The sequence below is a fragment of the Aethalodelphis obliquidens genome, unplaced genomic scaffold (assembly GCF_003676395.1).
Source record: "Aethalodelphis obliquidens isolate GAN/ISIS:26980383/991018 unplaced genomic scaffold, ASM367639v1 scaffold18, whole genome shotgun sequence".
Classification (NCBI taxonomy): Eukaryota; Metazoa; Chordata; class Mammalia; order Artiodactyla; family Delphinidae; genus Aethalodelphis; species Aethalodelphis obliquidens.
In genome coordinates, this window is record NW_020837962.1 from 16466459 (window position 1) to 16488124 (window position 21666).

The following is a 21666-nucleotide window of genomic DNA, read 5'->3' on the forward strand; positions in this document are numbered from 1 at the left end:
TCAGAGAGTGGGCATCGTGGGCCCGAAGGCCTTTCCTGCTGAGGTCACTTGGGGCAGAGGATGAGAACTGTCCTACTTTCTGACACAAAGCGGGCTCTTCCACTGGCCACTCAGGATACATTTACACAGGCTGGCTCTGGCCAAAGGAGGAGGATAAGGCAAAAGCAGGAAGATGTATTACCAAAGACCAACTGAAAAAAAAGGGAAAACAATAGCAACTTTTGAGGAAAATCAATTGAGAAGGAATTCTTAATAGCCAAATTGTTGTGAAAGATAAAACAGGAGCTATGAGTTAATAATAGGCTACAGATTTTTTTCCATCTGTACTGAGGCTTATCTTATAAATAAATGTTCCTTATTATTCTTTGGCAACTGTTTGTGGGTGACTCAGATAGTCTTTCAAAACTGGACAAAAGGAATAATATAGATCTCTTGTATCCAGGGAATTCCTCAGATTAGGAGTGGCCATGAATTAGAGAAGAAATTTGATTTTGATATAACATCTGCAAATGACAGCTGCCTTTTCACAAAGTTCCCAGTGTCATTCCTCTACTTTAAAAACTCCCAATAACGATAATAATAAATTACCAAAACAGAACATATTGCAGTAATCCACTTAATAACATATTTAGTGAATTCTGGCTATTCAGTATTCTCAGTTATCTTTTCAAAATAAATGATTCTTTACATATTCAAAAACTAACAACTTACTTTCCCTGAGAATGTCCCAAAGTATTTTAAAATGTATGACTTAATCTCAAAAAGGTTATTTGGTTGGGGTTGAGATAAATAAGAAAATTGAACATTTGAAATAAGAGGAAATTTACATAACCATGTTGCAGTCAAACACATTCCCTTTATAATAAAGCCACGGTAGGAAAAGATTTCCTTCCAAACACAGGTGCCAACACTGGCTCCTCTTGGCCTCACATGTGCAGATGCTCTTGTGGCTTCTGGTGCATCAGCCCTAACTAGCATTTTGAGCACTTACTCCAGGGAAAGGTCCTGGGCTAGGTGTCATTCTGGAGACACACACACACACACACACACAAAACAGCTGCTGAGCCTGCAAGGGAGCCAGAAACTACCTCAACGGCAGCTTCAGGGCAACTTAGGGTAAGGATGGGCATCTAGGAACACGAGGACCCAAGGAGGGCCCATCCTCTTTAAAGTGTGCTTAGAATCCCCGGAAGGACTGTAGACACCCTGGTCCCCAACCTGAATGTTACACCTGAGGAAGTTAAGGTCCAAAGACATTAAGAGACTTGCCCAAGATACCCCCCACTGTGGCAGCACAGGAACTGGAACTTTGCGGTCCCCAGCTCCTATCCTATTACTCTCTCCTGCCTGTGCTTCTTAGAAAGGACTGAATCATCACCTGTTTTCCTCCCAGGCCCATAACTACCATGGCCAAGTAAGGAGAGTCTAGAGGATGTTAACATGTTTTTCATTTACAAAATGGACACTGGTTGGGGTGACAAAGAGGATGCTTTCCCACAGCTTCCTCTTGTCTTAACTGCTCCTGGTCAAGGCTTCTTCCACTCATCTACCCTTTGGTCAGATAGTCACCAGCCAGTCACTCATGTGCCTGGAGAGAAACATGACAAAAATGCTAAAACGTACCTTCACGAATTCATACAAGCCAATGTGCTGAGTACCCGTACTGTTTCCAATTACTGGAAGAAGGAAAGTAACACGGGTACCTCCTGCAGTTTGGAGACTTTATGAATCACTTTTCTGCAGGACAGACTGGGCGCTTTAACAAACCCTGTATATCACTCACATTCTGCCCCATGTGTACGTCTTCTCTGACTATCGACTTAGTAATACAAGTAGGAAAAACCACAAGTCTGACAACAGCACATTTCTTTTCCGTGACCAAAGGCTACGGTCTCCACATTTATGGAGACAGACTTATCTTGAAAGTAACCTAACAATGGTATTACATTGCTCAGCACACTGATTTTTTTTAAATGTATCTTTTAAAAAGTTCAATGAAAAGCTCAAGAAGGGAGCAGACCCTCTCAGATGCCTGCCTGACACGAACACAGCCGTGGTCCTTCGACATACCGTTTTGCAAAGGCTGTATTATGAAGAGGAGGCGGATTCTGCCAGGCACATAATTTGTATATTTAAGGGAGGTGTATGGATGAAAAAGCGAAATATGTTAAATTTCAAAGGCCTTGGAAGCAGTGCTGTCTGTGAGCTTGTATTACAAACAGCCTCACATTATTACACAGGCTATTAATGAGGCCCAGTGAATGAAAGTACAATTTGAATATGCATGACTCTATCCAGTGAGCAGGACTTTTGTGTACTGATGAGGTTTGTTTTTTTTTTTTTCCCTCCTAAAGAAGGATTAAAATTATTCTTAGAGAAGTATGGCTACCCAGAGGCTGGTAAAGTGTACTCAGACCACAAAGTCACACTACGTTCAGATAAAAGATACAGGTCCTCCACAGACAGCTCTGATGCTACCTATCATTTTGGAAACTCGTGCACAGCCTGCCCTCCCGAGGAGCTTCCTCAACTTCAAACAGCTGCGTCATGACAATTTCTAAGCAAAAATACCGATTTTGGTGGCGATCCCTAAAACTAGGCAAGGTTAAATAAACCTTTCAAGTACAAAGCCTTCCCTTCCATGGTAAGGCGCTCTGGTTAAAATACTGGGGAATGGGTAAATTATTGCACCAAATGGCTGAGAATTAATCTCTGCTGACTAGCTGTAATCTAACGAGGCGTCTGTGTCCCCGGGAGCCCGCGGCGCGTCCCTGGCGGTATGCGCAGTGTGTCGAGTCTGCGTGGCACCCTTTGTCCCCGCTCCCAGGCGGCCTTTCCCCTCATTGTTCATAATATCCTCATGCATCTGGGACGCGTGGAATGCATTCATACTAACAGACTTACCATTGTTTTCTCTCTGAAGCTTTGTTGAGCAAAGGCTGCATCGTGGTTACTGATAATTATATTGCTTAATTAATCAAGACAAAAAAAATTTGCAAATCATTGCCTGGTTGCCAAGCAGGGAGATAAAAAATGACAACAATACAAGCTGAAGCAATATAACAAAAGTAACAGCTATCTGATCAGAAATTCTTATATAATGAAGCTATTAATGCTAAATCGGTTAATGTTAACATTGCTCCAGGTGTCTCTACTTAGATGCGAACAAAAAGGCTAACATTATGGATATAAAAGGCCAAATGTTGCCATGGATTCTGTAACCTGATAGAGAGGACAGCCTTTTCATTTGATTAGGGAATGCAATTTAAATACCAGGGACCGAAGCCAAACAAACAGACTTTCCCTCCACAAGCCTCTCGCATTCACCCTGGGGTCAGTGGTTGGTGAACAAAAGGTCAGCCACACTTGCCCTGGAAATGTCTGGATTAATTTTATTACATTGTAATGGTTTGTCCTTTAAATGTGGGGATAACACTAAATTTCCAGTTGGCCATTATTCTCTTCTTCCCTTTAGGCTTTTTGAATTGAAATATTAAGAAAACGATTTGCTCGATTCATCTTGTCAGAATTTATGGCCAAATTTATAAAACTTACACATTTTTTAAAGAAACATGTTTTCATGCATTACAGTACCTTTTCAAAAATCACTTTGACACTATGAAGTGAACTCAAATGCCTTTTATGTTCTTAATTTACTATAAAAATAAAAGTGACATTTTTAGGACATTAAATGACATTTTAGAGGGCCGTGTTGAAAATGAACTAATAAAGCCAGTTAATCCATACTAAATATTAAAGAAACACATTCTCCAGTTTTGAGAGCTACAGGATACTGAATTTATTGGTTGTCTAATATTAAAATTTTCAGTTTAATTTTTTAAATTAATGTCCTTCATGGACACACGCAAATGTTATTAGCACTAAGAGCCATTTTCTAATACAAACGTGAACACTTCGCACGCACAGAGACTTGAACCAAAGATAACACAAATATTTAACACGAAGAACTTTGGCATCTTTGCTCCCTGAATAGAAAAGAGGGTTCCCTTTATGTCAGGCTTCTCACCAGCCAGAGTAGGGGCTTTTCTGAGTTCAGGAGTTGACTAGCACTGTCATTATTTATTCTATTTTCATGGTAGTAACAATAACAAAAAAAATAATAGCAATAATAATAATTATTATTATTATCATTAAGTAGCTTTTCCTCTGGACCAGGCACTGTTTGAAGCACCTTCCATTTCTTAGCTCGTTTAATCCTCACAACTTGAACACTAGATTAGGTTATAAATCCCAGGAAATCTTTACCTACTATTTTTAAAGCTTAAAAATAGCGAGTATTTAGAACAGTAACTTGTAGCTCCTGCAGGAGGACAATTTGGAATGGAAATGAAGGTTGTATTTAATATCAAGTCATTTTCTTGAGAAGGAGAGAATTAATACACTAAATGTCTAATTAAAAAACTAAAAAAAAAAAACCCCAAAAAACTCACCTTGTATTAGTAGTTGCAAATAAAATCAAGTCACTGTATCAAGCACTGTTAAACCACCACTAAAGGCAGGGCAAAGACATCCCGGCACTCAGGCCCTGGATGGTTCCGGCTGTTCCCATGATCGATGCCAATGGACCCGGCTGAACTGACGGGTGGCAAGGCACGTCCATTGTTAGAAGCCCCGACATGGGCCGAGCCACGGAGGCCCAGCTCTTTAGGACTTTTCCACGATCCTTCAGGACTGACCCCCGTTAGCAGCGGCAGAGGCAAGGCTGGATCCCGTACCCACAGCTACCCACAAAATGCTAGATGTGACAAGGGGCTCATTCAACTCTTATTGTTATTCATCAACATGCCCCAAGTTCTAAATGACAATTTCTTTAAATTATAAAATCTTAAAAATTAAAAACATTTAAAAAACCATACGTGTCTTTACATTATAATTTTCAGAGTCTCAGTAATAAAATACAGAATTCTGTGCTCCTGATGAAAGATTCTTTGAAAATCCCAGTTCATATTTAATTCCTATTTAGCATGTGCAATTCACACACATGTAAAGTGGCCCCTTCAGCATACTGGTATCACTGTTTTTCAGTAACAGCGAATCATACGGCAAACGCCTGTACGAGCCAGAAGAATAACGCGGCGAAAACGTACCTCGGGTTTCTTCGTTATCGCGATAAAGAACATGTGATTCTTCATGGGGTAGATGATGATTGAAACGTCTCCGAAGGCGGTGGGGATGATCCCCCTGCGGTAGTCCCGGGAGTGTTCAGACCAGATGATGTGGACCTCGTCATTCCCCAAGTGACGGAGCTGCAACGGCAAATTGGCTCCTTATTAATCAGAGCGATAACAGCACTTTAGGAGGGGTCGTGGCTTACAAATTGAATTATTATACACAGAGGCAAAAATAATTCACCACCAAAAAAGGCTACAACACCGATGCCTTCTGTGGGGATTTTAAAAAAGCACAGGTACACGAAAAAAACACAGCTCGCCCTGCTATGAAACACACTGGAACCGAGAGAGAGGCATGTAATAAGCATCGCAGGTACAAGACCTTTTCCAGGATTTGTTAAAAATTTAATTTTACTCCTGCAGCAAAGCCTGACGCAGTATGTGGCTGAGCATGTTTCTACACAGTGGATGGTGTGAGACTTTTATTCCACATTACAGTAGAGCTTCAGTAGGCTCTGAATTCAATGGTTATTAAGAAAAACAGAAGATGAGTGTAAGAGAACAGAAGCCATTATAATACAATCCTTACCAAATGCATAAAAACTAGATATATGACAAACCATTAAGTATGTATAACACTACCTTTGTTAAGAAACTAATGTGTTACTTAAATTTCATAAGAGACTAATACCAAGCACTAGTACCTAGCATTGGAAGAGTGCCTTACTGTAGAGAAAGTCTGTTCACACATACATTTTGTTCAGTCTTTCCACTAACTCTCTGAGGTAGGCCACGTTATCTTTATGCTGTCTGATAAGGAGGGGAGGGGGCTCAGGAAGGCGGGGCACACCCCTGCCACGGTGTAGGAGGCAGGGCGGCCTGGAAGCTGGCTGGGGCTTCTGACCCACCTGGCCTCCACTGCCCATGGCCATCTAAGCTGTAGCCAGGGCAACTGCGCTGTCACAGTTGAACTCCCCCAGCCCTCTCGTGTATCACTTTATACACAAGAGGTCACGTGGTCCAAAACCAAGTCTGAGACTCCTGGCCTCTCGAGGAGGGCTTCCCATGCCTCCAAGGAAGGGAACCTGTGAGCATCCCTCAGGGCCCAGCTGGGTCCAATGCAAGAACACCCTCGACAAAGGTCCTGCACAGTGACTGCGCGTCCCAGGCTGGAGAAGGTGCAGGTGAGGTCATCTGGGCAGGCCTGGCAGTGTGGCTCAAGCAACTCGATTGTAAAGGTTGAGATGCTGGCTGAAATTGAAGTCCTAAGCCCACAGAGGCTGGCTGGTGAAGGCCCTGGACGCCTCCTAAGGAGGTGACGTCCCGGCCCTGCACACACTGCAGAAGGAGGCCATCTACCACCATGACAAAGTGTGTCCTGCTTCCTAGCTTATTTAACAGGTGAACCCTAAAAGTGACTAGATTCGGAGGCACTTTGGTACAGCAGAGATGTTATGTCAAAGCTAATGCTTTGGTTTTGTCTTAAAGTATAAAAAAGGATGCTCTGAAGTACTATGTATTTAAAACACTTTAATAGAAATACAATTTCTTTATAGACTCTCTGACCACAAAGGGAAAACCTGAGATCACCCCAATAGGTCTCCTTTCTGTTTACAAGGTCACAAAGGAGGCTGGTTTGCTGCAATGCCTGCTTCTCCCTCCCTCTGTCACACCTCTGGGGACCACTGTACCTCTGCACCTACGGTGAGGTGCGAGCTCAGGTGGCTCCTAGGTGAGGCGCTCTGTTCAGCTGAGTCTGAACCTGGGCTCTGTGACACACGCCACTGCAGGCGTTGAGCATGAGCCACGACAGTGCAGAAAAGTTCAATGGTGTCTACAACTTTCAAAATGCAAAATCACCCAGTACATGTCTTTTTCCTTCTCCTCCTCTCTTACATATAAACACTAAAAGGGTAGCAGGCAAAAGGTGTACCAACCCGTTACATACATAGTTAAAAAAGAAGACCCCGGATTTTCACAGTAACACTAGGCATCTATCTCTCTCTTTCTCTATTTCCATTTTTCTTTCTTTTTCCTTTTCAGTAAAGCATGCAAGGAGTTCACGACGCACTCCTGAAATTCAATCCTTTTGGAGTCAAACACGTGGTAGCAGCTCACCAGCAGCACAATAAAGGCATGTTTTTGAGGGAAATAGGAGTAGTTTCAGATGGAAACTTTGGGAGGAATTTAGAGCAGCAGAAGGGGACTGTGAGAGCTGGGGCCGCCCCAGGGTGCAAACCCACTCTCCTCGCCCCACAGAGAGAGCCAACCTTCTGGGTAGTTTTGTGCCCCTTGATGCAGGGCTGGCATGAACTTCTGAATGGGACCAACACACCTACGGAACAGCCTTCCTGTGTGGCTGTCCCGCCACAGGCCAGCACCCCAGAACCTGGGACAGCTCCCTGGCCAGACGTGTAAGTTGCAAGGCATTAGCTCTCAGGTAATACGGTGACTATTGAAATGTTGCAGTTACCCTCCCTTTTCTAAATTAGGTAACTTGATTACATAACCCAATGAAGTCTCTCCTAATTCTGTTTGCAACTATATCCTCAGGACGGGGGCAAGGGAGGACATTATCACAGGAATGGGCCCACCCTCCCAGTGTGGCGATTCTGCAGGTGGTGATAACACGAGATTCATCATCTGAAAGCTGCTTTCAGGGTCATGTGCCTCAGACCTCCGCACGCGTCAGTTTAATTAGGCAATGCACAGAACTAAGAGCTGAGGCCACGGGACCGGTCGTTGAACAAAGAGCAAGGACACACCCTCTTCTGCCCACGACAAGAACACAGGCAGGTAAAACAAATAAGATCAACCCGGTCAAATTGTCAACCATGTCAGAACACACGGAAATACTCTGGAAGCTTCCAAGTGTCACTCGATTTAAAGGGGGTTTCATTACGGAGACGTTGTTTTGTGAGTTTTGGAGAATTCTGACGACAGGCCCTCAAGTGAGAAACCCGTGCACACAAGTCACGTTGACCAGAGTCGTGTGTCATCTGGACGGAGCCGTCCTTCACGCCAGCTACTACTTCAAACGCACAAGAGGCTCGGAACGAGTGCCCAGGGCTTAAGCCTTAAGAAATCAGCTCGTGTGCTGCCACTTCTCATCCTGACAGAGTTTTGCAGTCCCTCTGCCCGGGACTTTCTGCCCGCCGCTGCCAGGCGGCGCGCACTGTGACACTGGCCCTGGGACACACCTAATGGGCTGACCTCCTTCCCCGACTAATTGCATTACGGCGCCAGCTGGCTCCAGAAGGAGTCGTCTGTGTGATTGAAGAATTCCTGCTCCTCAGTGGGCCCGGCTGCTACTTTTAACTAAGTAACAGGCAGGCCTGACATCCCCATTGTTCAGCTGACAGTGTGCCCATCCTAAAATCTAAGTTTTATTTGTAAATTAACCAAGAAACTTCCTGCCAGAACAGTGCTGCCTGCAGTCTGATAATGTGGGCCTTTCATCCCATCCACTCGCACTGTATCACTGCCAATTTGTTTTTTATGTGGCTGGGCAGCCTGAGGCTATAAAAGCCTTGTAAGACATAAGTGCAATTATAGTCCTGGAGTCAAATGAATTGGACAAATCCAATAGCACAGCTCTGTCCCCACTCTGCAAACCCCTACAGCAGTTAGATTAGCTGTGAAAAATCTAATCTAGCTGGAGCTAACAAATTTCTGCAGTGAAGGATCAAAAGTTCAGTATGGGGTTGCCACCAGATTGCAGGGTTGAAAAAGTGCCCCCGTGATGGGGGCAGGGGAGAGCATGCATCACTTTAGAATTTTGCAGCTCATTTTTAAGCTGTTAGGGGCAATTTAGTCAGAATAAGTCAAGGAACTGTGGGGCTGCTTTTCCTGTGACTGGTTTTTAGTTGAGCTGTGAGACATCCTGACAGAGTTTGCCACTAATGATGGTAAATCTTGGAGCTGCAAAAGGTATCAGCTGCATTGTGATTATGACAGTAGGGAACCTTACAACCCGGCCAAGCCCCGAAAAAGTATTCATAACATGGTGTTTTATCAAGAAAACACTGTCTTTTCTCAAAAAAAAAAAAAAAAAAAAAAAAAAAAATTTTAAAAAAAAAAAAATTTTTTATAAAAAAAAAAAAAAAAAAAAAAAAAAGACAATCTTACTGAGGAAATAATTTTTAAAATGTTTAAAATATAAAGCTGTCTTTTAACAAAATAGTTTTCAGTCATATGAAAATCATAGAATATGGTGACACATTTGCAGAGTAGCAGCGATTTACAAGGTACAGCCAATAAAAAGGAGGTGTGAGTCTTGCCTAGGGTCTTGGTAATCTGAGGTGGCATCCCTGCGGGCAGAGTCCCCTTCGCTAAGAACACCACCGCCACCAAAACCTAAGATGTGGAGGCAGCTCCCCAGGCCCTCGGGAGCCAGCACGTGGCCACCGAGTGAAAGCCTGTCATGCTCTGTCCATCCGATACCCTTGGTCGCTGTGACAGGGATCTGCTCATGCTGTGACCCAACTTCTCAGATCCCACTAGCTCTGCTGCCCACCGTGTACATGGTCCACACGTCTGTGGCTGCAGTGATGAAAGAGCAAAACCATGGAGGAGAGAAATGAGGCAGGTGCAGTGAGGCCCTCTGGCCAGTATCAATCACCTGCCTAACAGGCCAGGAGGAAAGAGTCCATCAGACCGGTCAGCAACAACGGGGGCTGACGGGTAGGGATGCTACCAGCACCACGCTCAGCCATTTCACAGGCCTTGTTCACCTACTGCCCAGCAACCCTGGGACGTGGGCTGTGTTTTTAATCTCATTTAATTGGAAAACTGAGGCACAGGCTGGTGAAGTACCTTGAGACACACTTGAACCCTGGCTACAGCCACCATGCTAGACGCCCCCCCCACCGTGCCCCTGCCACCGCCCATCAGGCATGGGAGTGGTCTGCTTTCCACCCACCAGTTACTGCCCTAGGTTCCTGGCATCCTTGCAGGAAGAGAGTGGGTGTGAGACAGGGATTCCGGGCTCTGCCACCCACCAGCAGGCGAGGCCCAGATGTCCTCATCTGCAAACAGAGACGTGGGTCAGATTCCTAGGCTTTCTCCCCAGAGTAAAAAGTCCTCTGCTCTTAGGATGTCCCTCACTTCCTGCAAGTTACCTGAGGTGGACATCCTGCAGGTTAGAAAGCATAGGGGGAACCCTGCAGAGCTTTCTCAGAGATGGAAGAGGTTTCCTTTGAACTCTGGAGAACAAGAGGTGGGGGCCCGAGAGGAGGGCAGCCAGGCAGCAGCGCACCTGCGCTTGCCATTTTGACAGTCGTTTGCTAAGCTGCCCCCCAGCAGCCCTGGTTGGGGGGCGCCTGCTTTCTCTGACCCCATCAGTACAGGGTCCTTACGTCAGATGACCTTGGCCAACCCGAGAGGTTGACAGCATCATTTTCTCTCAGTTAACAGTCATGTGAGAGAAGATCCAAAGTTAACAACATTTAAGACCCTTCCTTTTCCTAAATCTTAATCTCAGGATCTAAGACTTAAACGACTGATTGCTTTTCATGCATTTCTTTACCTAGTTTGTGCCAAGCTGGATATTTCAGACCCATGACAAGTGTAGCTTGAGGAGAGCGACCCCAAGGTCGCATCCAAAGGAAACCAGTCTCCATGTACATCAGGCCGTGGCCTACACTCTGTCCCAGGTGTGCCTCACCTACAAACTGGGGCCGCCAAGCATGGTCCCCAAGGAGGCCCTTTACCTTTTTGGTGAGCGAATCATCTGAGTCTGATGGCATCCGAGTTGAAACGTGGAAAATCACTTCCACGGTCGAGGTAGCGTAGTAGGGGGCAGTCTGGCCTGTGCTGCCGTTGCGTTGAAGTCCGCCCATGAACCCGCAGTGGGTTGAGAGGTCCACCTGACACAGGCACGAGGGAAAGAAGTGGAGGTCAAACGGGAGCCGTTCTTATTCACTTAGCAGGAATGCAGAGTTTTTTAAAAATCTAAGTATGTTCATTTTTATAGTTTTCTGATCATAAGTAAACGTAATACAAAGTTAGATGACATTGGGCTTCCCTGGTGGTGCAGTGGTTGGGGGTCCGCCTGCCGATGCAGGAGACGTGGGTTTGTGCCCCAGTCTGGGAGGATCCCATGTGCCGCGAAGCGGCTGGGCCCGTGGGCCATGGCCGCTGGGCCTGCGTGTCCGGAGCCTGTGCTCCGCAACGGGAGAGGCCACAACAGTGAGAGGCCCGCGTACCGCAAAAAAACCAAACCAAACCAAACCAAACCAAAAAAAAGTTTGGTGCACATTTCTCCAACTTTATCCCCTCCTATACATAAATATGTATATATATATAGACACACACGGAGCTCCCCATCGCTGGATTTGTGGGATTTTCTGTTTTCTCAAACCAGAAGGAGCATTCAAAGCAGTGTTTCAGGTCAAGGGGTACAAAAGTTTCCAAACTTAACAGCCATTCCTAAACTGCCTTTCAAAAGGGTTGTTCCAATTTATACCACTGCCAAAAGTCTCTGAGTTATAATTCTTTTTCAAGCTATGTGTGAATGTTCACTTAGTCAGTGCTTAGATTCCATTTTGGTATTTTCTTTTTTTGTTGTTTTACTTTTCATAAACTACTATTCTTTCAGTAAAGCACCTGTGGTAACACAATTGGAAAAAGAAAAAGAAATGGAAGAATTTCTTCTGTGCTAAAGACAATCAATACATACACTGAATTAATGTTCTAATCTTTTCTTAAAACTCTAGTTAAGAAATGTACGGTTGGGCTTCCCTGGTGGCGCAGTGGTTGAGAGTCCGCCTGCCGATGCAGGGGACACGGGTTCGTGCCCCGGTCCAGAAAGATCCCACATGCCGCAGAGCAGCTGGGCCTGTGAGCCATGGCCGTTGAGCCTGGGCATCCGGAGCCTGTGCTCCTCAACGGGAGAGGCCACAACAGTGAGAGGCCCACATACCGCCAAAAAAACCCCCCAAAACAAAAAACAAACCAAAAAATGTACGGTTTAAAAATGTTGGTTAGGACTTCCCTGGCGGCGCAGTGGTTAAGAATCCACCTGTCAATGCAGGGGACACGGGTTCGAGTCCTGGTCCGGGAAGATCCCACATGCTGCGGAGCAACTAAGCCCGTGTGCCACAACTACTGAAGCCCGTGCGACTAGAGTCTGTGCTCCGCAATAAGAGAAGCCACTGCAATGAGAAGCCCGCACACTATGACGAAGAGTAGCCCCTGCTCGCCGCAACTAGAGAAAGCCCGTGCGCAGCAACGAAGACCCAAGACAGCCAAAAATAAAAATAAATAATTAACTAATTAAAAAAAAATGTTGGTTAAATAGTAAGTATATTCTATGACAAGAAGTCATCTTATTGGTAAGAAGAACAGTTTATTGAAAGTTCAGTAACTCTCTTAGACTAAAACCGACTTGACATTTCAGAAAGTATATGGTCTTGACCTTGAAGTACCCTTACCCTGTCCCCACCTCCACATCCGTCCCTTTGCTAACACTCAGCTCTCAGAGGTAAGTCTCGCTTAGGCACCCAGAGAGTTTCCCACAACACAGATAACCAAGAAACCAAAACAAAAGTAAGAAAAAGTAAGAAAATTATTTCAGATATGCTGATTTCCATTTTAACTACTCTGAATTCTTTTAGATTCTGGGAATATGTTCTGGAGACAGATATATGTGTGTGTATGTGTGCATGTGTATAAATGTATAGATGTCTTTTGGTCAGAGTATGACTTAGTAAAGAGTAAACAAAATTTTAAAATATCAACCATCCTGGGATCTACCTTAGGGAAACAGGTTGAGAGCTAAACCATCATGGCTACCGTCAAGTCAACTTTTAACTTCATCCAACTCTTCATTTTTCACCATTGATTTCTTTTCCAGCCTCCATGTAGGGACCAAAGCCATTGCTTCCCTGCCCACTGTCCTCTCTTACTACACACTGTCTATGGCTGGGAGAGCCGACCTGACTATTCAGTTCTGATGAAAAGCAAATGAAATCATATTAAGAAGAAAGTTAAGGGGAAACAAAAGTTTGTGTATAAAGTACAAAAATAATTGATAGAAGATGTCAAATTTGATATATTCTTCAACTCCAGAACTCAACCCATGCTATATTTGAATGTAAAAACATACGTAAAAATTTAGACCATCAATGACTAGCTTACATACATCCTTAAAAAGTGCTGATCGATAAACGCCTCCTGAATGAAATGAATTACCTCCCATCCCAGTCCAGCAACAAAGTCTTCGTACGCTCGGCTTCCTCTTTCATTGGAAAGGATCGAGCACTTGTCTTCTTGGCCGTCAGCAACGTAAAACACGGCGATTTTGTGCGTTTCACGGCTGTAAATTTTTAGATTTAAAGGAGTTAGAATACTTACGTACAAAGTTTTGTTTTACTGCTGCCACCTATGCTTCTACTACACAGCTTACACTTGCTGAGAACTTACAAGGGGTCAGGCACTGTTCCAAGAAGGCTCAACACACGTCTCATCTATCCTTGCAGACGCCCTAATGAGACAGGTCTTATCATCACCTCCTCATGGACACGGTGGAAAGGAGGCACAGAAAGTGACAGAAAAGCACTTGTAGCAAGCAGGACACCGGGAGCTGAGACAGGGCAGCCTGGGCTCCTGAGGCCACTCTCTCACAGGTATGATGTACGAACAGCACGTAAGAGCACATGGCTTGACAAATTCTCTCCAACTTCGGTAAAAATATACCTCTGAAAGCATTTCAGATAGATATCAGTTGTGAACAGATCCTTGTGACCACACATACTTCACTTCCCACACTTTGAGATAAGGAAACCGGGGAGCTCCCTGATTGGAACTGTAAAATTGGCCGAGACTTGGTGAGAAATGGAAACTACTTCTTCAAAGCAGAACACACTTAGGTACTTTCTCTGTGAGGGGCGGCACCCTCAGGGTGGACAGCTGTCCAGGGAAACTTCTTTGGACATACAAACTGTTCGTCCACTTCCTCCATGATGGATTTGGGGCACTTTGCTGTTAAATCAGGTAAATGTGACACCACTTTGAGGAAAGCAGCCCTGTTTCTTAACCTTTTGTGCATCTAGCATGGTCCTTGGTGCATAGACGTTGCTCAGTTAAAACTCTGTTGAATTGACCAGAGATACGATGATATATTTGAACATATCAATAACCATTTCTATAAACTATACCCTGGAGTAAAGTGTCAAAGTCACTAGACCTACACCAAGTGATCTGGAGACAGTTCAGAGGCAAAGACACCGCTCTTATTGGACCAGAGCTTTAATCAAGAACCATTCCGCAGCTCCATCACCCAAGACCTTGACTCCAGTCTCTATGTTCTAAAATTTTAGATTATCATTTCCAGAGCAGTTCCACGCTTCTCCTGATTTCTACCATACACTTTGAAAAAATCTCATAGGAAAAACTACCAAGCACTTCAACAACATGGAAATGTTTCTGTTGCCTTATCGTTCAATACCTCAACATTATAATCTGATGGGACATCAATAGTGGTGGAATCTGGGCTCTGTATTTTAACATATTCTCCAATATCTCCTTCTGCAGGAATGTTATTTTTCTACTTAATTAGCGGAATGAATTGAAACTCAACTGGAAAGTCATAAAAATAAATCAAGGAGGAGAGTACTCTCCTTTTATTTGTCTAGATAGCTTATTCATGTCCCTCCATAATTTACATGAAATTACCATACTTAGAGGAGAAATTAGAAAATATAGAAAGGAAAAAGAAGAATTAAAAAAAATCACTAATGGGCTTCCCTGGTGGCACAGTGGTTGAGAGTCCGTCTGCCGATGCAGGGGACATGGGTTCGTGCCCTGGTCTGGGAAGATCCCACATGCCGCGGAGCGGCTGGGCCGGTGAGCCATGGCCGCTAAGCCTGCGCGTCTGGAGCCTGTGCTCCGCAACAGGAGAGGCCACAGCAGTGAGAGGCCCGCGTACCGCAAAAAACAAAACAAAACAAAACAACTCCCCCCAAAAAACCCACTAATGTTCTTTGCTTCTATGTTGAAATCACAATTGTTACTACTTCAGGATGCATTTTTGCATACAAAATGAGAAGTCTATCTTGTGTTCTGCCCCTAATTTTTTCACTTAAAATATCTGTGAACACTTTTTTTAATTGTATAAAATATACATAACCGAAAAGTCACTATTTAAACCGTGTTGGAGTGTGAACATTTCTATACCGTGTGCTTGTATAACAAAGTTACTAATAATGGCTGTGTAACATTCCATTATATTAATATTCCATATCCTCAGTCCTTGCTATTGGACATTTAGGTTGCTTCCATTTGAAAGACGTTTTCACATTATCTTTGGTATGTCCTTAAAATAAATTCATGGATGTGGAGCCTCGGTCATTGCCCACTTTTAAGGCTTTTGAAGTGTACTGTCCTGCTGCCAGTGGGGAAGGTGGGTGTCCTGAAGGCCCTGACGGACACGCTGGTGGGGTGCTGCTCTCAGGGGAACAGACATAGGGGGTGATGGATGCTAGTGGGCGGTGCTCTAGCAGAGACCTTGTGCTCTCAGCCTGTCGGAAAGCTTGTCCTCAGGCACGTGGAGCCCAAAACTGTGACATCATTTCCTTCCAGACTGCAGGCAGGGCTGGCCAGCAGTCTGGACTCTGACTAGCTTATTCTAAGAGCTGTAATCATGTGGGGTCTTGGATGGTAAGAGAGGTCATAACCTATGAACTAAAAGACAGTCTCTTTCAACAAATGGAGAGAAGAGGATAGTCACTCAATTCCTTTCTGCAGCTCTGTCTATATATTTAAAAGTCCTCAGCATTTAATTTTTCTCTATTCTATACACTTGACATACATAAAACAATCTCAGGTTTATCTGAAATGATTTTGATGGTTCTCCTTAAAGTCCAAGCTTTTTATGTTGTAGCTGCTTACAGGTCCTCATCAACTCAATGTGGAGCAGAGAGAGCTCGGCCCGGTGACTGTGTGACTGATGGAGGTGTGAGCAAAGGTGACCTTTAGCTGTAAACACTCATCAAATTTCACAGCCTCCAAAATGTTAGCGCCGCAGAGAGCCTGGGAGGATGCAGAAGCTGTGTCTGGCCTTATTAGAGCCAGGCTTTTGCAATGACAATTAGCAACATCAACAGCACTTCATATCCACAAGCTGCTGGGCCAGTGCTCGAAGGAGCAGGTAATTCAGGGCCACACGTACAGAAAAGCAACCATTTCCTCTTCCTCATTAGAATGCAGTTTTCTTTCTTATTAAGAATAGACCAGAATCGCTCAGTTTCCTTGTGCTGTCACGTTAAAAAGCCAAACAAAGAAACACGACTGTAACTTTCACTTTACCATGTGGTGGCAAGAGGTGTTAATATTGAAAAGGGGAGCCTTCTTTAATCTGTATGTACGTTCATCACATTATTTACAGCTTTGCTAACTTCACAGTATACAAATCGTAGCTGTGAGGTGGTCTCTCCTTTTCCTAAGAACATGCTAAGCAGAAACTCTGCCTTGACAGCAGGGAAATAAATTGACGCCAGAAATAAATAGAAACATCTTGACTGGAAGTTGAGGGCCGAGGTTATGTTCTTACCTGCTAACTTACTGGTACGTGGGATCTCAGAGCTAAAGAGCCCTCAACTTATTTCTGGTTTTTTTTTTTCTAAAAAGAACCTTGAAAACACCCTTTACCATAAAGTAAGTGGATACCTTTTTAGATGTTGAGAAGACATTCAATCCAGGAGTTGGGGTTTTAGGTGAAGGTTAATCGGGGGGGAGAGGACTTGCCAATCAGCTCTCCAAAGCCATATTATACTGCAACAGCCCCGCCAGGGAGCTACTTCGATTGTACCTCATGCAACTAAAGTGCATTAACACCCAACAAATTGGCCACAATCACAAGATACCGATGTCTTCACTTAATACGAAGGAGCATGAAATAATTCAGCGTACGTTTGAAAAGCTGAGTTTGGAACCCAAGTGACTGCTTGTTTCCTACTGGAGGACAAGAGGGAAGGGGCAGTGAGTCCCTGAGCCCTTCAGCAAAAATCCACCCCCCCAAATTTCCACAGAGAACTCAGTCTCTTCCTCTGGAGAAAAAGCAGCACAACAACTATTAGGAAACTGAATGTGGGGAAGGACAGTGTGAGGAATAACGGCTTCAGGTTTTCTTCTCTAATGAGATGTCTAATGATGCTCCTAAAGGGAATACAAGAGGAGCAGAAAGCTATTTTTTTTTTAAATCAGTTTTTAAAAACTCAAGATTAAGGCAGCAGTGTATTCATTTCTTCCAAGCACCCATTATGTACCCGGTACAACACCAGCTCCGGACTAAGATGTTTTCGGAAGCACACATTTCCCCAGATCAAACACTGGTTGGAGCTCATCTTTGGAACTGCTTCTAAGATTGTACAGAAAAGAGGTAGATCTGAGATCTGACCTGCTCTGGAGAACGAGGTTTAGGGCTAGAGAGCACCTGATTACAGCACCGGGGTCTTAACCTTGCCTACCCCGCAGAGCAGAGACCACTGCACGCCAGCCCATGGAGTCAGACTCACAGGCTCCCAACCACGAGGTCCGTGAACATGGGCGGCTCTGTGACCTGGGCCGGCGGGACAAGAGGGGCTGCAGAGATGAAATGAGAACAAGTGTCCACTGGCTGAAAGGCTGTCAATCAAGGCAGAGGTTAGGGGACCTCTTCCTTGTGTAGCAAACATGTAAGTTTACTGCACAGAGTAAAACTACCAAAGGTATGGCCTGTGCAAATGCCACCAGCTGCCAGGTCTCTGCAGGGGTATCACTTCTGCAGCCATATCCGACATCCCACACACACAAAGACAGACAGGAATAAGGTGGTTTGATATACTTTCACATACCACTGTCGGGAGTCCAGATTTTTTAGCTCTCTCAATAATTTTGAATTTTTCTTCAACAGATGGAAATTCTTCCTATAAAGGAAAAGGAATGGAAGAAAAGTCGTGTGATCACAGATCAATTCTGCCCTTTCCAATCAGTCAATGAACAAACCTACCTATTCATCCATCCGTCTACCCATCCACAACTACATCATTCACCAAAGATTTGTGGCCGAAGCCTATAGAATGAACTTCATTCTTAAGATATTCGAAGGCATCATGACTCCACTGCATCCGGTTTACTGTCCAGGGACAACGGGTGGCTGTGGTCCATGAGTGTGTGACTTGTGTGTGTGCCTGTATCTCTGTTTCCACTGTCAGCTCTGCCATGAGACTCTTCTCCATCTCTGCAGCTCAAACCCACCCCTTCCGCAGAGTCTGCTCCACTGCCCCCTACTTCTGGATGGCCTGGCGGTTCTTCTAGAGGTCCTGAGTCACACTGTCTTTCATCAGAGTTGTGTCGGGTACTGTGGTACAGAAAAACCCGAACAAACTTTTTGGCCAACTCAATATTAAGTCTTCTTCCCTCACCAGAGCTAAGGAGAGACTGTGGCTTATTCACCTCTGTAGTCCACTGGCATCTTTAATGATGGCAGAAGCAACAATGGACAGAGCAGTAATTTAAACACACACACAGAGTAAATGCTCGATACCCTTTAAAATACACAACCGATGTTGGGAATTCCATCTGTGCATCAGTACAGCCCACTTAATTTCATTTCTAGCTTTAATTTAGCAGAAAATAAGCTATAAATCCTGAAATAGAGAAAAATCTCCACTTCTGTTCTGCTTCCCAAACCCAAAACTGATAAGAACTGTCACACAAAAATAAGAAGACAGTTGAAGGTCTGCAGTGGATCGTTACCTTCTGTCCCAGGAATTCATTCCCAAGTCATCGAGCAGCAACCTGCAGAAGTAAAAGGCTCCCCGGGGCTCCACCGGTGATGGCGGCTCCTGGCTGGCAAGCTTCATGGCCACGTCCAAGTCGCACCTCTGGACATACTCATCTTCCTGTGCGCTCTGGCGCAGGAGGATCTCGGTGATTTCCTTCTCTTGGGCATGGTTCATTCCACATGGGGGTGGGGAAGGCTCGTTGAGATGGAGCTGTGACGGTAAAAGGCATTCGGGACTCGTGTGGCCAATGTTTTCAAGTAATTTGCTGAGGACGTCCTCCCCCTCCTCAGTCTGAGAAAGATCCCTCTGAGGTCCAGGTGTTTGGTGATGCCAGCCCGAGATCAGGAACGAGGGACTTCTGCCCTTTGGGGCTAAGCAGCCTTCCAGAGGTCCATAGAGCACCTTCCCGTCCCAGGAGTACTTCCCCGAGATGTCCCTCACGATCACTCTCACGTCCGAGGGGGCGCCCTCTGGCGACCCGCTGGGAGGACCCGCCGCGGGTGTCTGCAGGTAGGAGATGAGGGTGCTATCGTTGAACACAAACAACTGCAGGTTCGGGCTCCTGAACACGTCGGGGGAGAGCTCGGCAGCGTCGGCATGTGTGTTGTCGTGGTGCTCACTGACCAAGCTGTGCAGCACGGCGGGGCCCCCGTGCAGGGGGAAGTGTCCCAGGTGGTTCACCAGGTGTGCCATCACCATGCGCGCAGTCAGCGGGATCAGCTCCACGCTCCTTCGCCTCCTCTCTGCCGACAGCAGGACAGGGACACCGAGAGACAGTGGAGAATGAAAGTGAAAAAGGACCACCACCGGATTGCAATCGGTCCCTAGCACGGTGGATTGTTTTTTTTTAGTCTGGGGATTTTTTCCACCCGTTTTCTCTTTTTGACATTCATTCTACTTGAATTTAAAAGCACAAGTTAGATAGATGGCTGAAAGAACCAACTTACGTGAAGATCTCATTCGGAAAGGGATATTTAAAAACGTGTAGATACAGACATAAACCAGAGACAGATCCCGATCCTGAAGGGGTGACAGTTCTAGGAGCTCCAGGAGGTGGACATCTGCCGTTGGACAGGACGGCAGCGCAGAGGGCTGGGGGCTGGGGAGGTGGCCTCGCTCCCCTCAGTGGGTGACGGGAGACATTCATAAGGGATGAACTGAGCCTGGGACTGTTGAAATATATCTGAAGCAATTTGCTTTAGGATTATTGTGGCTATTTATGTTTTGCTGTGAGGTCATTTTAAATATTTAACAGAATCTGATATATTAATAATTCATGGAATTACTTAGAAGGCTTTCACTGAATTTGTAGTTGATGATTAAATGCCCAGGAGCAACTAATTTATAAAATTTTTAAGACTTCAGATGTATAGAAGGACTTGGACAATATCATGTGAAAGGGGGCTGTGTGAAATGTTTGCGATATGAAGGAGAAGCAGATGAAATCCACAAGTAGGGACTGAAACGGTTACTTAAGCCTGAGAACAGTTAGGGAAATCTTAATCCACCAAATTTACAAGGGAACTGTGCATTAATCTAAGAACAGGTCAAAATAAAACCTTTTAATAAAAAAAATCACTAGACATTTAAACAAACTAAGATTTCTAATTTGGGCTTAAAGTTTAGGAAATACTTGATTTCTAAATTCACAGCATGAAAAATCAAATATTAATTAAAACATCAATAACTATAAATATACTTTCTCATGCTAACCATCCTCCCTCTCAGACAGCAGAAATCTAACTGACTTATTTATACATCATCAATATTATGATGTAAAAATCCTAGAAACGATCAAATCCTAGAATCTAGGAAATTCTGTGTGATGAGTGAGAACCAGACTGTCCTCACTTTTCTTGGATTTCTTCTTAATTTTTTCTTTTTGAGGAACAGGAAATCACGTGTATTCAACAATGAAAAATAAAACTTCATTTAAAAATCGTAACTTTTTAGAAGCAGAGGAGGTCATCTACATCTGTCTCTGAAATGAAATGCTTCTTCCCGACCCTTCTGAAGTGCGCATGATTTCCATACAGCTGAGAAATTTAAACACCTCAACTCATTCCCTTGAAATCACAGTTATGAATGCCTTTGCTTTTGTGTCCATATTAACTTTTTCAAAAGTTACAGATGCTTTTTATTCATGCTTATCATCCCATATGAATACACGCTCCATCAGAAATGTTAATGCTCCAACAACAAAGGTGCAGCCAGCTGGGGGCTCAGAAGTCCATAATGTAAGACACCGCATGGTGATGACACAGTAGCACAGGCTACGAAACTAACAAGACAGGTCCAACTGGATAAAGGCCATGGCAGAAAACAACAACTGGAAAAGCGACTTTCCTCTACTTTTACTTACATAAGGTTGTACTTTCAACTTGCAGTAAATACAAATTTGTATTTTAATGAATGTGCTTGAATTCTACAATGGGAAATTAACCTGGAGTCACGTTAATCAAGTCATAAACCATGACACACCCAATAAAAACCCCAAATATCTCTGGTACTGAAAAGTAAGGAAGGGAGTATTTGTGAAATAAGAACTGCTCTTCCCTGGCAGACTTCAGCTGCATCAACTGCCCGGGGCTGCCCTGAAAAATAAAGAGGAAGTCTAGACTCCATCTATGAGAAAACAAGCTTGTGACGTCCAAAAAGTATGCAAAAATATATTCCAAATATTTATTTTTCTAAATTTAGAGATGAAATATAAAAACAGTAATGTTAGGTTGTCCTTTAACTTTCATTTTTTTTAAAGCTCCTCCCTT

The 21666-nt window shown here is 44.3% G+C and overlaps 1 protein-coding gene across 4 annotated transcripts in view; it reads right to left on the bottom strand.

Moving 5' to 3' along the window:
* RALGAPA2 (Ral GTPase activating protein catalytic subunit alpha 2) overlaps nucleotides 1-21666 on the bottom strand; it is a 282446-nt gene that overhangs the window by 89525 nt on the left and 171255 nt on the right. For all 4 annotated transcript variants that reach the window (XR_003435157.1, XM_027118095.1, XM_027118094.1 and 1 more), the window contains 5 exons: nucleotides 18870-19641; nucleotides 17966-18037; nucleotides 13326-13449; nucleotides 10844-10999; nucleotides 5109-5267 (listed from right to left, as the gene is read on the bottom strand). Coding sequence is in view for 3 of the 4 variants with exons in the window: in XM_027118095.1 (XP_026973896.1) it covers nucleotides 5109-5267; nucleotides 10844-10999; nucleotides 13326-13449; nucleotides 17966-18037; nucleotides 18870-19641 (1283 nt within the window). In the remaining variant the exon portion in view is untranslated. The remainder of the gene's footprint in view (nucleotides 1-5108; nucleotides 5268-10843; nucleotides 11000-13325; nucleotides 13450-17965; nucleotides 18038-18869; nucleotides 19642-21666) is intronic.